The 15,996-nt window shown below is 47.3% G+C and overlaps 1 protein-coding gene across 5 annotated transcripts in view; it reads right to left on the bottom strand.

The window, feature by feature from the left end:
* UBR4 (ubiquitin protein ligase E3 component n-recognin 4) overlaps positions 1–15,996 on the bottom strand; it is an 85,398-nt gene that overhangs the window by 59,366 nt on the left and 10,036 nt on the right. For all 5 annotated transcript variants that reach the window (XM_059866850.1, XM_059866851.1, XM_059866852.1 and 2 more), the window contains exons 15-41: positions 15,735–15,922; positions 15,012–15,171; positions 14,801–14,886; positions 13,653–13,822; positions 12,753–13,035; positions 12,018–12,150; positions 11,512–11,591; positions 10,908–11,036; positions 10,272–10,454; positions 9,973–10,095; positions 9,657–9,886; positions 8,923–9,047; positions 8,414–8,511; positions 8,136–8,293; positions 7,268–7,477; positions 6,630–6,731; positions 5,679–5,779; positions 5,290–5,488; positions 5,016–5,204; positions 4,463–4,526; positions 4,071–4,262; positions 3,425–3,495; positions 3,152–3,299; positions 2,471–2,698; positions 2,124–2,294; positions 1,846–2,028; positions 529–687 (exon numbers count right to left, since the gene is read on the bottom strand). In XM_059866850.1, the coding sequence (XP_059722833.1) occupies positions 529–687; positions 1,846–2,028; positions 2,124–2,294; positions 2,471–2,698; positions 3,152–3,299; positions 3,425–3,495; positions 4,071–4,262; positions 4,463–4,526; positions 5,016–5,204; positions 5,290–5,488; positions 5,679–5,779; positions 6,630–6,731; positions 7,268–7,477; positions 8,136–8,293; positions 8,414–8,511; positions 8,923–9,047; positions 9,657–9,886; positions 9,973–10,095; positions 10,272–10,454; positions 10,908–11,036; positions 11,512–11,591; positions 12,018–12,150; positions 12,753–13,035; positions 13,653–13,822; positions 14,801–14,886; positions 15,012–15,171; positions 15,735–15,922 (4,163 nt within the window). The remainder of the gene's footprint in view (positions 1–528; positions 688–1,845; positions 2,029–2,123; positions 2,295–2,470; positions 2,699–3,151; positions 3,300–3,424; positions 3,496–4,070; positions 4,263–4,462; positions 4,527–5,015; positions 5,205–5,289; positions 5,489–5,678; positions 5,780–6,629; positions 6,732–7,267; positions 7,478–8,135; positions 8,294–8,413; positions 8,512–8,922; positions 9,048–9,656; positions 9,887–9,972; positions 10,096–10,271; positions 10,455–10,907; positions 11,037–11,511; positions 11,592–12,017; positions 12,151–12,752; positions 13,036–13,652; positions 13,823–14,800; positions 14,887–15,011; positions 15,172–15,734; positions 15,923–15,996) is intronic.

Genomic DNA, 15,996 nt, shown 5'->3' with positions numbered 1-15,996 from the left:
ATTTCTCTTATGGCAAATAATGATTCAGAGACTCTAAATCTCAATTTTCTGCATTGAAGATAAATAACACAAAGATTTGAAAATAAAAAGCTACAGAGAGCACAGCTTCTTCTCAGCTAAATAATACATCTGTAGATTGTGCACTGGGAAAGCTGAATCTAAATTTGGGGGAATATAAAAAAGAGGAGTCCTTGCCAAATAACACTAATTGTTACAGACTAGTTTTAACACACTAAGTTTGGATATGTTTTGTTTTAAGACAAGAGCCAAACATTGGCTCTTGTCTTCAAAGAAAATCAGCTTAAATACAGTAAGAAATACTATTTCAAGGCACTGTCTCATTAATTATATTGTTCATCCAGGTCCTTCTTCTTTTACCTTATCTATCTAGTAGGAAAGTGAATCAGGAGCTGAATGAGTGACAGGACTTTGGAGGCAGCTCCGTGCTAACTCCTCAGAGGAAACAACCACAGCTGGCTTTCAGCTGATGTTTGCAGCTCCCTGGAAAAGGGTTTGGCAGGCACTCACCTTCAGCCCACACACAGCCAGGTAGTCCTCCTTGCAGGGATTCCCAGTCAGGCTCAGCACAGTGAACGGGACGGGTGCCGATGCCAGGCGCGTGAGGGTCAGTTTCCTTTTGCTGGAGTCGGCTTGTTTCAGCAGGGCTGAGAGCTGGAGCACTGTGATCTGCACCAGAGAATGAGCTCAGTTACCTGACTGCAACTGGGGGGAGTCAGGCATTTCAATTCCAGATCCCCCAGTTACAGAACCAGAACCACAGACTGGTTATCTGACTCTGTAACTAGTGGGGGGGACGACGACAGGCATTTCAATTCCAGATCCCACAGTTATTCATTGATTCTGAATCAGAACTACAGAATCACCAAGGCTGGAACGGATCCACGAGATCACTGAGTCCAACCATCACCCCAGCACCACCATAATCACTCCTAAACCACTTCCCCAAGTGCCATGTCCAGAGACCTCCTGAACACTTCCAGAGTTGGTGACTCTGCCACCTCTCTGGGCAATTTATTCCAATGTCTAACTAACCACTCCTGCAGACAAATTTTTGATTATAGTAACTAATTGGAACCTCCCTTCGTACATCTTAAGGTCATTTCCTCTTGTCCTTTTGCTGCATCATGGACCCCCACCTGACTCCAGCCTCCTCTCAGGTGGCTGCAGTGAGGTGGGTGATGGCAGTGAGCTGTTCTCACTGTTCCTGCTGCAGGAACTCTTCTTCCTAAACAGTTTTCCCTACAAGAGGTTCTCCATAGCTACACAACACTTCACACCAGATCTCAAGATGGGCAGAACAAACCACAGTCCTCCCTGTTCCTCAGCACTGTTCCATGTCCCGTGGGAACCCAGTGCATCCAGCACTGTTCCACTTCCTTTGGGAACTCCAGGATCCAGCACTGTTCCATTTCCCTGGGAACCCAGCAGCTCAAGCACTGCTCCACTTCCCTCAGGATCCCCAGGATCCAGCATTTTTCCATTTCCCTGGGAACCCAGTGCTGTTCCATTTCCCCTGGGAACCCTGGGATCCAGCACTGTTCCATTTCCCCTGGGAACCCTGAGATCCAGCACTGTTCCATTTCCCCTGGGAACCCTGAGATCCAGCACTGTTCCATATTCCTTGCGAACTCAGTGGATCCAGCGGTGTCCCATTTCCCCATGGAACGTGGTGCATCCAGCACTGCTCCATTTCCCGTGGCAGCCCAGCAGCTCTAGCACCAGTCCCCTTCCCTTGGGAACCCCAAGATCCAGCACTGTTCCATTTCCCCTGAGAACCCAGTGCATCCAGCACTGCTCCCCTTCCCTCAGGAGCCCAGGGCTCACCTTGCCCTTCTCGTGGCTGACAGCCAGGTGCTGGCGGCGGCCGTGGGGCGAGGACAGCACGCACATGGCCACGCGCCGCAGCACGTGAGCGCTGATCAGCTGCCGGATGGTCTGGCCCTGGTCCCCGCTGTAGTTCATGCGCACGTTCTCAAAGGCGCCTTCCTGTGAGCCCAGGGTGGGGACCTGAGCCAGGGAAAGCATCCAGAGGGTGTCACTGGAATGTCTCTGTTTAAAAGCCACCCCCCCATCCACACTCTGTTAATTCCTTTTGTTCCTACCATCAGCTGATCCGTCATTTCTACTGATTTGTCCAAAGTGTGGAGCTCGCTGAGAGCCTGCTGGGCACGGCTGCTGCTCCCCATGGCTGAAGCTTGCTGGAAGTTGACCTGGATGGCATCCATCAGGAAATTCAGCATCTCCAGCACCAAAGGTGCAAAGGAGAAGTTGGCCTACAAGAAACAGATCAGGCAAATGAGGAACAAGGTGCTCCTGATGGGAGCTGCATATAAACTGCTTTTTAAAGCCTGACATCCCTTTTGGACCCTGTCATCTCAGCTTATAACCAACCCAGCCTGCCCAAGATCCTCAAGATAACCCATCTCTGTTCAGCAGCTGACAATTATACCTGGGACTGCAGCTCCTCTCGACAGCCCTCCACGTTTCTGCACAGGCTGCTCTTCTTGGGCTTTTCCTCGTCGGGGCCCTTGCCCTCACTGATGGTGACCTTGGCTTTCTCAGCCGGGGACGTGCTCGCGTGGCGGATGACGCTCTCGGGCACGCGGGGCTCGCTCTGAAAGGCTGATTCCTTCATGGTAGAGCTCATCCCACTGCTGGGAGTTCTCTTCACCAGCGCCTGGGAATGACACAGTAACACCAAAATCCCAAACCAGGCTCAACCTGGCTACTGATGAAGTGAACACAAATTGTAAGAGCAGCAATTAGAGCACAGTTCTAAAGAAATAACATCCTGCAAGTGACTCTCCACCCAAGGATTAAGAACTTTCCATATTTCAGATACAATTATTTCATTTGCTGCCAGTGGAAAACATGGGAAAAGGTATTCTTTGCTTTGCAGCAAATTCTGTAAAGGCAGGTGGAATCCCAGGAGTCACTAGGACACAGATTTACCAATCCTCTTATTAGCTGCAAAAAAATTAATTTCCAGGCAAGCTGTAAATTCTGAGGGTTCATTATAAAGTCAAAGCCTTCAAGTCTTAACACTCCTGCATACTCAAATCCTGACATAACTTACTGCAGAACAGAAAATTGCAAAAGACTTGAAAATCTGAAGACATAAAGAATTTACCAGGCAGCTGCCATCCTCCTTGGCTCCACAGTCACAGAAGAAGGATCCGTACTTGGCGTAAGAAATCTCATGATCCTTGTGACAAACTTTAGCACAAACTGTGCAAACACCAACCCCATCAACCATCTTGCAAGTGTGACAGTGGTACCTGCCCAAAATAAGCCAGGTGAGTTTTGACAGGCAGTGCCTTGAGGCTCATAAACTACACTGGTTTCCTTCCCAATGGCCAGAAATACCAGGCTGAAACTCTGAACACAAGCTTGAGATTCTTACCAGTGTTGATTCATGAATTCTTTCTGTGTGATGGTGAAGGTACAGAGTTTATTACAGAGAGAATCTTCATCCTATCCATAAGAAAATTGTTTTAGGAAGGTGTCATAACTGCAGCTACAGTGAAGTACATGTACAGAATAAATTCCCAAGAAACCAAAGGTACAATTTAATAGCAAATTTTAGCAACACTGAGCTAGAAAGCAGCTGGTATCAAACCACCTGGAGAGAGGAGATGGTGACACATTGTAGTAACATGAAGTGGTTCACAAGTAAAAGAAACATTAACAAAAATATTGATACAAAAAATAAAGAACATACCCTAACAGCTTTTTTCATCACCCAACAGCACTTAAAGTATTAATCAAAGTTGCTTGCTAATACAAATCCTAGTAATGGCCAGCCAACCAGCAGGAACAAACCCATTTTATCCCATTTCTTCCTTTTAATTAAAAAAATATATACTAAATTTTTGTTGGCATCACAAAGTCAACACACTAGGCAGGAATGGTAGATCCTCTCCTCCAGACCTGACATGCTGGGTCCTTCACTCAGTGAACATAAAATCTCAACTGATAAACTGAGTGATTTGGGAGGTTCAAAATAAGCCCTCCTGTCCTCTGCAGCATCCACTGTGCCTGTTGCCTACCGAGTCCTCAGCCTGAGAGTCCTCCTCCTCCACAGCCAGCTCCTCCACCCAGTCCGAGTCCACCTCGATGGCGCGCTCCTCGCCGTCCACAGACAGGTGGCTGGGGCCCTGCCCGCTGCTCTGGCTCAGCGCGTTGGTGACGTCGGCCAGGTAGGACACGATGTGGCACGTGCACTCCAGGATTGTCACGTGCTGGGGAGCAGAAGGCAAGGAAAAATCAGAGCCCCAGAGCTCACAGTCCACAACAGCTGCTACAGAGCACGAACACAGGACAGACACCCCCTGGCCAAATTGCTTTAAAACTCCCACCAGGTTTTGTCCCACCAAACCAGGACAGCTGAACTCGTGCCTGGGAGGCAGTCCTGCAAGTGCAGCACCAGCACAAGCCTTACCTTCCCTTGCATGACGTTGGCATTCATTTTCTCTACCACGTTCTTTTGAGACAGGTATTTCTTGCTGCAACACAGAACACTGGGAATTACTACAGAATGGTTTAGGATGGAAAGGATCCTAAAGCCCATCTCATCCCACCCCTGCCATGGGCCAGGACACCTTCCACTATCCCAGGTTGGACCAAGCCCCATCCAACCTGGCCTGGAATACTTCCTGGGATGGGGAGTCCAAAACCCCTCACTCCAGCTGACAGCCTTTGGGAAATAAACTCAGTCCTGACCAACTGCTTCAAGCATTCAGTTTGCCTTAGATTAACAATGGGGAATGCATAAATGCAGTAACTTAACCATCCAGAGTAAAGAAACAAAACGTGATTGTTTGGAACAGATGGACACAGATCTGCCTCCCTCAGACACTTTATATCCCAAACAACAAACAATAAACTAAGAGAGAACGGATTATCTGTAAACAAATTTCTGTCCCCAAAACACCAGAAAAGAAATTTAAAAACCCCCACAAATGAAGCATCAGCAGTACAGAGTTCACTCTTACCATCTGCCCAGCCAGTCCACAGCAGCACCATGAAGCTGGAGGTGTCCCGCCCCTTGTCCTGCACTGGCCAAAGTTGCCATGACGACCATCAGCTCAGGAAAGCCCGTGCCATCCCCATTGGCCAACATCTCCGTTGCCATTGGTATCAGAGTGCTGAGCAGAACAGTGCACACGCCTTCCCCCACTTGGCTGAGCAAAAAGAGGAGAGTTTCACACAGGTATCACAAAGAACCAGGAGCAGCTCACACAAGACAGGACCAGGGCTGTGCTTTACCTGTTCTCCCGAACAATGTAAGTGGTCAGGAGCTGCAGCAGCTGCCTGTTCTCCTGCACCACGTCCAGCTGGTCCGAGTCCTTGGGTGGGGACATGGTCATCCTGGTCAGCCAGGCCTGCAGCCTCACGGGCTCCACACAGGCCAGCTGGGCCAGGGAGCCGCAGAGGCGCAGCAGGCTGGGGTTGGGGCTCTTCTCAGCTAGGGGGAAAGTTACTGTCAGTGACAGATGCTCCAAGGAACACGTGTGGAAATGGCTCTCCTTGAAAGCATAAAGCTGTGATCCCACTCCCTCCCACAGATTTTCTTCCAAGCACCTTCCAATCTCAGACAATACAAGACCAGCGTGAAGTGGAAAAGGCAGGAGGGAGGAGATCCTCCTGGCACTTACTCAGCTGGAAGAGCTTGGTGAAGAATTTCAGCACCCTGTTACAGAACTTGGCCGAGAGGTTCTCGTTGGCCGTTGCCATCATGATCTGCACCAGTTCTCCACTGTACAGAGGGGAGAATGAAATCAGCTTTGTAAAGAGCAGCCCATTCCCCTTTCCCACTGGCTCCACTTCACCCTCACGTTTCAGACTGGCAGGAGTTTGTGTCAGCACTGCTCAGCAGCCAAACCACAGAAACTGCTTTCAGCCAAACAGCAAACCCAGCTCAGACCAAAACTCATAAATGGGCTTCTCAGTAGCTCCTCAGTATTCTCTACATAACCAGTCACAAAAGGGCCTGAACTGGCTTAAAAAACAGAAGTCAAGATTTTCCTGCCTATCTTTCCCTTTCATACTAACAATGTACTGCCACCAGGCTGCTTTCATTCTGAACTGTTCAACAGGTAGAGAGAAAAACCAGGCAATGGACAGCTTTGTGATGGAGAAAGCCTTTCCCCTTGCTCACCTCATACTCAGAACACTGTGGTTGTGCAGACTGTTTCTATCACAGCTGTTCTAGGCTGCTGTCAGCATAACTTACCTTTATGGTTCTAACCCCCCCTTCCCACTCTCAAAATTATCAACCTGTGGCTCCACAGAAGCACTGAGAGAATTTGGGATTTTGCAGCTTGGAGCAGCATCTCTCAGAAACCGGCTCTGACAGAACTATCATCCTGCAACATTCCCCACTGATATTACTGTGAGGCCTCACTGAGTATTTGATTTGGCAAAGACCAGGTCCTCTCCCCCTCAGAGTCTCTTCCCACTCTCCTGAACTGCCTGAAGCAGATCCTGGCTTGACAGAGTCTGTATTTTCCTGCACAATGGCATTAACATCACCTTGGTGTCTACACTGACAAGCTGAGAGAACAAGGATGAGAGTCCTTGGAATACAACTTCCACGGTGACTTCACCTTTCTGAAAAGAATTCCTCCATGGCTTTTCTGGCCTGGCTGCTCTCCAGCTGTTTCTCCAGATGCTGCAAACATTCCTCCAAGATGGACTCATCCAGGCCACTGAGGATTAAAAGAGGAATAGATAAGGATCAAATACATGAGGATGAAATAAGAACATCTAGAAACAATTTCAACAATCACAACAGTTCTGAGAGGCCAGAAGTGATCTATTTGCCATTACAATTCTAGTAATTTTTCCACTAATTGAAAGCAGCTCTTCTTCCAACAGACAGGAGAAAAACAATTGATGAATAACTTTACATAAACACCAACAAATCCATCAAGTTAGAACAAAGGGACACGTGATGCTGTAAGGCAAGTCCCAGCCAGAAACCTAAAATAACCCAGACCCTTCAGACATCTCACACGTAAATTTATAAAGAGCTGCTCCTTTTACACTTTAAGTCTCTTCTACTGTTACTCTTCCTCATTCTCTTTTCCTCTCACCCCCACTCCACGATTCTGGTAATGTGAAAAAAAATTCTCATATTTATAGTATACAAGTACAGAAGCTTCCAACAGATAAAAATAAGCTGATTTTTTTCTGTTCCAGAAGCATCCCTGCTGTAGCCAATCTTTGCACACAACTTTGTTACCTGTTTGGGTCAGAGTGATGGGCCAGTATGTTATAGCACCCCATGATCAACTTCTCATAAACACGTGCCAGGAACTCATCTGAGTCCGCCGGGCCCAAGATCCTCTCCAGGGAGTTGCTGCTGATTTCTGCCACACTCTCTGTGCTGGTCTCCAGAAGGAGGGGCAGCAGGGAATGAATCACCTGGGGCGGGTTGGGATCATCTGACCAGCTTGAGAAGAAAAGGACACAAGTTAATTCTCTGCATGATGTATCACAGATCATCCCTACTGGAAACTAGAATTCACATTATGTGAGGCACAACTCCGGATGGAAGTCAGTGATGAAAGCCTTTTTGGAAAGGTGGGATAAAAACACTGGCCCAGCCATTTTCCTCCTCAGAAAAAAAGTCACTCTTTGGAAAATTCTACATGTTACTTTTGCATATATACAGTTACAGCATCAGCCTAGACAGTCTGCAGTGTCAGTGACTACTTTTTGGTTTCAGAGTACTTTAGACTAAGTCCCTGGGAAAAAAATGCCATTTCACTTTTCCTTAAACGTTAAAACTTCACACAAGTGAATGATAACAAAACACAAATGAATTAGTTAGATCTGTATTGCGTCACTTTATATCCCCTTCTCTTCAAGTCCATATTTGACAAAAAGGTTTCCCTTGGGGAGCTTTACTTTTGGAGATACCACAGGAAACAGAAAGACTGACTGTCATTCATTTGGTATTTGGAACTGTGAACTGGAAGGTTTAGGTCAGAACCAGCACCAGATCAGTAAGTGTTGCATAGTCACAGCCTGAAGTCAGCCCCGGAGGACACAGAGCAAAGCACCCAGCAGTGTGAGGAACACACAGTGTAACACAAGGCCTGACTTACATGATGAGATCCCCGGTGAGCCTGACCAGGGACAGCAGGGTGTGCTTGAGGGAGGCTGCCAGGGGCAGGCTCTGGCTGCAGAGGGTGCCCAGGTGGGCAGCCTGCACAGCGCTGATGTAGCTTTCTGCAGGGATGGTGTCGTTGGCAAAGGCGTTGCGCTGGGGAGGGACACACACACGTCAGAGCCCTGGATCTGGGACAGAGGCACACACTGCCCCCGCTCCCAGCAATGCCTGCAGCTGCATTCGCACCACATCAGGCCCTGAGCCTGGACTCACCCATGAACCGATGTTGGGGAACTCGTTGGTGTGGATGTTGTTCCAGGATTCACACAGGGTCTGCACAGCTGATGGCAAGTTCTGGACAAGGGTTGGACCTGCAGTTACACAGAACGATCAGGCACTGAATAAATTCAAAAGTCTGCCAGTAAAAATCATCTTTAAGTGTTTAAGAGCATCCCAGCATCTTTCACTTCATTAGAACTGCAGAAAACATGGCATATCAACAGTCCATAGTTCCCACTGTTATTCCATGCCACAAGCTCCAATATGGTTACAAAAACATTTCACTGATCTGGAGGAGCTCACAAGATCACGATCCTTTCAAGGTTTGCCCAATTGTTTCAGCTGGTAGGATACTGAAGAGACTTTGCCGTGTGCTGCTGGCAGCACAACTCACTCGTTTGAACAGCGGTGGAGACCACTCTGAAATTGGGTACTGGAAGCATTGTGGGAAGATTCACCCACGGGGGAGGCACCCTGAAGCCCAGCAGTGCCCTGGCCCTCACCCAGAGTGTTGGACTTGCAGCGGCCGGAGCCGATGGCCAGAACGGCGGCGTAGCCCCGCAGCTTCTCCTCGGAGGCTCTGCTGTCCGAGGACGCCTCCTCCGAGAGGCTCCGCAGCAGGTAGGACCTGCAGGGAGGGGATTTACCTCAGCAACTGCATCTGCAGCTCACAACTGAGTGTGTCAACGGAGTGACAGATAAAACACAAACTTCTGAGGTTCTGCCCCACACTTCATCTCACACCACTAAGGGACTTCTGGGCTTTTATCTCCTCTAAGCTACTTACCAGGAGAAGTGCCCAAAAAGAAAAAGCTGATTTACTTTTGCTTTCTTCTACACAGGTTCTAACGAGAGTTTAGAAGAATTTAGATTTTTTAATGTAAGAATTAACCCCCCCTCTCTTTCTTGATGGTCTGACAGCCTCAGTACTATGCCAGAGAAATAACCTTAAGTAGCACTATCCTATAGGGTGGTTTTATCTTTGGAGGAAAAGCTGGTTTTGCAAACTTGCAAGATCATACAAGGAGGCTACTCAGAAACAACAAAGTCCCATGCATGGCTTGAGAAGCTACTTGTTATTCTTCTTTTAAAGTAAGGGACCTTCTAGAGGACACAAAGTAATTACTTGAGACCATACAACTCACAGGCACTTCGAAGAAAACAAGACACAAAACACAGAGAAAACCCAAAGCACAGCAGGAAATTGCATTCCTATTGGAAACCCCAAGGACTGTACCTGGTAAAAGTAGCATAAGTGTCAATGAGCTGCAGCGTAGCAGGGAGGAGGTTCTTGGTTATCTCTGAGGACTTGTGGGGATCAGTTTCTGCAGCTGACTTGGAAAAGTGCTCATCTAGAGAAACCTGGATCTTGGAGATGGCTGCATCAAGGGTGTAAATGGATTGTAAACTGGGGACTTCGTGCAGCTGGAGAATGGTTGTGCAGTCGACAGCACAGAAAGAAGAGATCTGCAAACACAGAAGATGGAACAGTAAGTGCAGATCATCCCACAGAAGCAGAAGTTTGTATGTCCAGCTGCACTCCCACACCTCACCTGTCGAGCAAAGTATTCCTCTGCTATTTCCACATCGTACTTCACAGAGATGCACTTGCTGGAGGTCAGTTCAATGAGAGGAGCAGCATGCTCAGCCTTCATGCCCTGCTTGATAAGGTGATCCTACAAATGCCAAAACCCAGACCCATCACACTTGAACAGTGCTCTGGAATTAACCAGTTTACAAAAGACAGGCACAAGTCCCCCCAAAACAAATCCCACGTGCAGTCAGCACGGAGGGACTGACACTGTCAGTGCCACTGTCACCACCCCCACACCCCACGGAGCTGAGGCTGTACCTTGATCCACACGACGTAGGACGGGATCTGCAGGCGGGAGGACCAGCGCAGGGTGTGCAGGAGGTCACAGTCACTCATCTCAGGGGTGTTCATGGCCAAATGGTGCATGTAGCTTCTGGAGGGAGGCAAAATCCCCAGGATCCGCCACAGGATCAGGAAGTAGTACTGAAGGGCACAGGCTTCCTAAACAGAAGAACAGTTGGAAAAATTAGTACAGAATGACTGCAGTCTGCATCATTACAGCTACTGAAATATCTCCTCAGGGACTCCACACTCCTGCAGATGTGCCAAATCAGATGAACACATTCTGGACTGAGTTTCTGTCATATTAAACAATAAAATATGCAACACAGGAGCGAGAAAAGAAAAAGGAAAAATGATCCAATTTATTCCCGTTTAATCGTGTTCTAGCCACACCTCCTGGAATTACCACGGACTTACAGCAAGTCTGACGCACATTAAGAATTAAAAGCTCAAGAGGCGTGCAGCCACCACAAACACTATGGTTAGCTATGAGATTTTTAAGTTCCTCATTACTTCAAGCACAGTCCAAAATACTTTGGTTAAATACTTTGCTTGAAAATACTGAGTTTAAAAACTTGCTATTCCTCAACACAGGCAGCAAGACAGTCTTACCAGTGCAGTGACATTTTTGTTCTCCCTCCTCCTGAGTGTATCAAACTGGGAGCCAGCAGCCAGTAATGAGGTGAGGGCTGTGTAGAGCTCATCGTACTTTGTAGCCCTAGAGAAAAGGACCTCACACACCTGCAGGAGATGAGAAATCCAGACCCTGCTTTGCAGAGCTCTTTAAGCATTCAGAACACCCACAGCCCAAAACTTTGCAAAATAAACATCAGAGAGAGTTTCTGCTGGGACTGTGGATCAATGGACTGGGAATAAGGGGCGGGCAGGAGAGGGAGCCCAAAACCCTGATGGCAACAAAACCCCAAGAGAACTTGGAGCACAGTGATGAGAAAACAACTCTAATGTGTCTTTGTCTGAATCCCAAGCATTCCTGCAAGTACTACAACAGATCTTCACAGATATTGCACAGTGACTGCCCTGACATCCAACTACGGGTAAGAAGGAATCCCATGTTATCTTATGCGGCCACTCTTCTCCATTTAGTGAAAGATTCCTGGTCCTTCTTTCTAATTGAGTTTTTCCTTCTTGTCTGTTTTCCCTGGCACTTGGCAAACCCCCACGGCCCTCCAGAAAGTCTCTACCAGCAGCGCCATACCGTGCTATCCAGACGGTTCAGATCATCCTCAGAAGCCTCTGGAGACAGGATGCAGTAGAACCTGGGCTGTGGAGCAGAGTCTGGAATGTGAGAACAAAACATAACCTTCAAAATGGCAGTTTAAACAGGCCAAATTGTGTTATATCCTCTCCTCCATCCCCACAACCTTCTGCATTGTATGACCACTGGCAGATCCCAAGCCAGCTCCACCACACATTACAGGTGCTCTAACCTGTGGCACAGGCAGCCAAAGCTTTCCTACTCCTACAATCCTGGCAAAATAAACACACACTTATTTTTAATTACTTGTTGCATACTCCTAGGAGAGAAAAACTTTGAATCTTATTTAATAAAACAATTCTTGCCTTATTAGATGTATTTTTACCTATTGTAACTATGGCCATTAAAAGCAGGAAAAGATGCCCAAACCAAGGCACAGAAAAAGCTCTCATTTATTTATAAAAGCAAATCTTGCAATAAAAAATTCCTTACATTTTCTTTCTTACCTGATGAACAGTGTTTGGTCCAGTTTTCTTCCACTTCTTTAAAGCCATGATAAAGTGGGACAGATGTTCGTCTGCTGCTGTCCTGGGATCCACTCACCCAGCCAATGGGTGGAGTCAGCAAATTATATTGTACCTGAATTAAAAAAAAAACACCAAACAAAAACCCACCCATGGCATCCTTGTCACTGAGGGGTAGGGGGAAAATACCACCCCACAGAGAAAGAAACACAAAATAGAAACAGTCCTACTCAAAACACAATATTCCACTCTTCTGGGGGAAGCCCTGGACCCTCCCTGGTGGTTTTTATTGTGGACTGAACAGTTTAAATCCATGGCCAAGCATCCCACAGTTGGAAAAGCCAGGCACAAAGCACCACTTTGTCCCATTAATGAGGACAGTCCCAAAAACCTCCATGGTCAAACACTAAATCAAGGAAGTACAAAAGGTATTCATGAAATAAACTGTCAAATACTCAAGATTTTAAAGATATGGTGGGACAATCATCCTGTCCTTGCTAGGATTTATTAAGACACCAGTCACACCAGGAATTTACACTCCAACTGAACCTGCTGCTAGGAACCAGCCATAATTTATCATTCCTTGGAACTCCAAGGTTTGGTAACAACATCAAAACTGATTTACTGACAAGGGTCATGGTAAGAACACATCAAATGAGTGCCCATTACAGATTCCTGCTGGGTGACCAATTAAATACCCAGCTGTCAAAACCTTACCTGTTCAAACAGGTACACGGGGGCCTTGGAATACTGGTGGAGCAGGTAGTCAAACACCAGCAGCAGCCGTGCCACGATGAGAGGCACAGAACACTGCTGGGTCTCCATGTTTGCTGTCAGCTCCACAATGGTCTGGATGCAGAGCATCATGATGGATCTGCGGCCCCTCTCTGAGAAATTGTGGAAAATGAGCAGCAGCAGCTGGAGATGCTCCACATTCAGATCTTCTGTGTCACTGGGGAGAGTCCCCTGCAAAGCATTTTGCTTCAGGGTGCCCACAAACCTGGCAACAGGAGAGGAAGTTTGCCAAGTTTAGATCCCTCTTCAAAATCTCTTTAACCAGAAATAATTTTATTTTTCTGCTTACTGTTCTAATACTGGCAATTTCACAAATGTTCACTACATTATGTATTGGAATGAGACTCTGTGAGCAGTAAAACCTACAGAAATTAAATCAGTGCAAATATACTTAGTGGAAAACAGGAACAATCATTCAAATGGAGAAGGGGTGGATTCAAACCTGCTCATTAGAGCTTTAAACCACCTAAACCCTATCAGTGAAAGCCAGGTAACGGCAGAGAGATACAATCTCAGCACCATGCCAACAGGACCTATCAGAACCTGCTGAAAAATAAGAGATCCTCCTTTCCTTTTTGCAGCCGGCCTTGCTGCAATTCAGCCTCCTCCCCTCTAAGTCCTGAGTGCAGGAATCATTTCCTGGGCTCTGGGTGAAGGATTCCCCAGCACAGCAGACTGACCCTCTGCTCCCCCCAGCACCACACGGATCCCAGATCAGTGAACACACCCAACTGGAATGCTGAGGCCAGAGAATTCTCACTTGACAGGAAATGAGAGAGGCAAGAGATGACTGATTTCCAGCTTAACATAAAATGATCTCACCTTTCCCAGACTTTAAGGCACTCTGGAACGTCAGGATCTCCCTGGGCAGTGGCTTTATGCTGCCAGATCAGGAGGAGTCGGGACAGCACAGACAGACTTTGAGGGTGGATGTAGAGAGGCCACGGACCTTCAGAAAAAGGGGCAACTCCCAACTGCTGGAGAAGTGTGTTCTGGAACAAAACAGGCTTGTTGGAAAGAGGCAAGTCCTGTCTGATGCTTTAATTAATTAAAAGTATGATCTGAGCATACAGTTGCCAGTAAACAGCAGGGCTCTCAGCTCTGCTCACACAGCAATGCCTCTCCTGCCTCAGATACAGGGCAGAGCTACTGAGAGATGCTCAAAGCTGTCACTTCAGCACCTAAACACAACAAAGTCTCAACACCAAGGCAGAAGAAATGGCGTTAATGAATTTTTCTCATTCACTGTAATATCAGAGCAGGAGAGACTATGCTACTGTGTTCAGTATCTGTGCATCTGCAAGAACAGCCCTTTGGCTGACCACAGCAACATTTGCTTCTTTTCAAATGTAATTAAAAGGCAGATGGATGAAAAGCCAAACTGCTTTTAAAAATTAACAAACAACAGAGCGTTTTAAATACAGTAGAAAACAGCCCACAAAGTATATGGGTTGAATTCAGTGATGGGTGAAGCAGGTTCATAACCTCCATGACAGGGTTAAGTCAGGTCAGCCCATGACCCAGCAAAGAAACCTAGAGGCTACAAAGTCAGGACATGAAAGCAAAAGGATTAAGTTGATTCTCTCCTGAGAAATTCCAAGGCCTTCTGACATGAGTCCTGACATCAGAGCAAATCTGTAGGAATGTCTCTTGATAAAGGCATGGATAGAGGCAAGTCTCCAAAACAAAATACACAAACTCATTTCCTTCTCAGCTTTCATCACCTTCAAAGTCCAGTGAATTAGTCTGAACTCTAAATGTTAAGTTTACACTGTGCAGGATGTTTTGTGCTGGATGACTGAAAGGTCATTCAAATCATGGGACTCAAAATATTCCAACCCGTTTTTTTGCAGAATATACTCAAGGCCAAATGGAACAACAAACACACTACTCAAGGTGTGGAGAACCCATACAGAGGCATAAAGAGACACCAACACTTCATTTTATTTATGCATTCAATCCCAGCTCACCTGCAGGGCAGGGGACTGAAGATCTGAGGTAACCAAGGAATGGTTGAAGTGATACAGAGCAGCAGCAAACTCCTCATCTGATGTGCCTGTAAGATAGGGATTGAGAGCCCTTACTACCTTTGCTCTCCAGTATTTAAAACTTTGACATGAAACTAAAATAAAGAGACACCTCTGGGCTGTATAGCCCTACCAAAGAGGTTTGCTCACTCACCCTTCAGGCCATCCTTGTCCACCTCCTTGATGATGCTCGCCAGCGTGGCCATGTGCTGCTCCGACAGGGACACGCTCAGGTAGTTGCGAATGAAGTTATTCCTGGAGTTCAGCATAGAAGAAGTGATAAAGTTCAAAATGTTTGAAGCTAGGCTCAAAAACTGAAAAGAAAAGAGAAACACACTATAGAAACAACAAAAGCAGAGGGACAACATTAAACAAAAACTAAACCACCAGCAAAATAAACCAAGTCCCTTAAACCTCACCGTCCTGCAGTGGAGGAAAGGTGCACTCATGGCAATCCAGCTCCCTGCACTGTGGTGTGCACCAGGACTTATTCCAGAACTCTCTGAGAAGGTTGGAGGCCTCCAACTTCTCCACTGCAGTTCTTATTTTTGTCTTTACCCAAGAGAGTTGGAGCTAAAAGCATTCTATCAGCAAGTCACTCACTTGCAGCTCTGCCCCCATTCTCCCTCTCCCTCTGTAACCCAAACAGATACAATCTCCAGCCTCTGCTTCCCTGCCAGCAAAAATCCCAAGACACTCCATCAGAGAGGGAGAGGGATCCTTCTCCACAGCCACAATGCTCCCTGATTCCCCTGAGCAGTGCACCAGAAGCCCCTGCTGTTTCCAGCACAGCAGTCCCTGGCAGGAGCAGGGTACCCCCAGCCCAGCAGTGCCTGCCCCAGCTGCCCCACCTCCCAGGGCCAAGCTCTGGTCGTACCAGCTCGGGGTCCTTGCGGCTGGCCAAGATGTTCCCATTCTCCCCAGCACTCTGCTTGTTGGGGCTCTTCACCCTCGGCGAGCTCTCCAAAGGAGGGGGTGGAGGGGGTGGTGGTGGGGCCACTTTCTCCTTGCTGGGAGAGATTGTCTCTTCAAACCATTGCCCCAGGATTGGCTCACTGTCGTCATCTAGCACACAGGGCAGGAACAACAAACCCACAGTGTTATAAGCAAACACCTCACAAAACTACCCAGCCTGAGAA

The sequence above is a fragment of the Haemorhous mexicanus genome, chromosome 23 (assembly GCF_027477595.1).
Source record: "Haemorhous mexicanus isolate bHaeMex1 chromosome 23, bHaeMex1.pri, whole genome shotgun sequence".
In the NCBI taxonomy this organism is placed as follows: domain Eukaryota; kingdom Metazoa; phylum Chordata; class Aves; order Passeriformes; family Fringillidae; genus Haemorhous; species Haemorhous mexicanus.
This window is presented reverse-complemented; position numbering and strand designations above follow the sequence as displayed.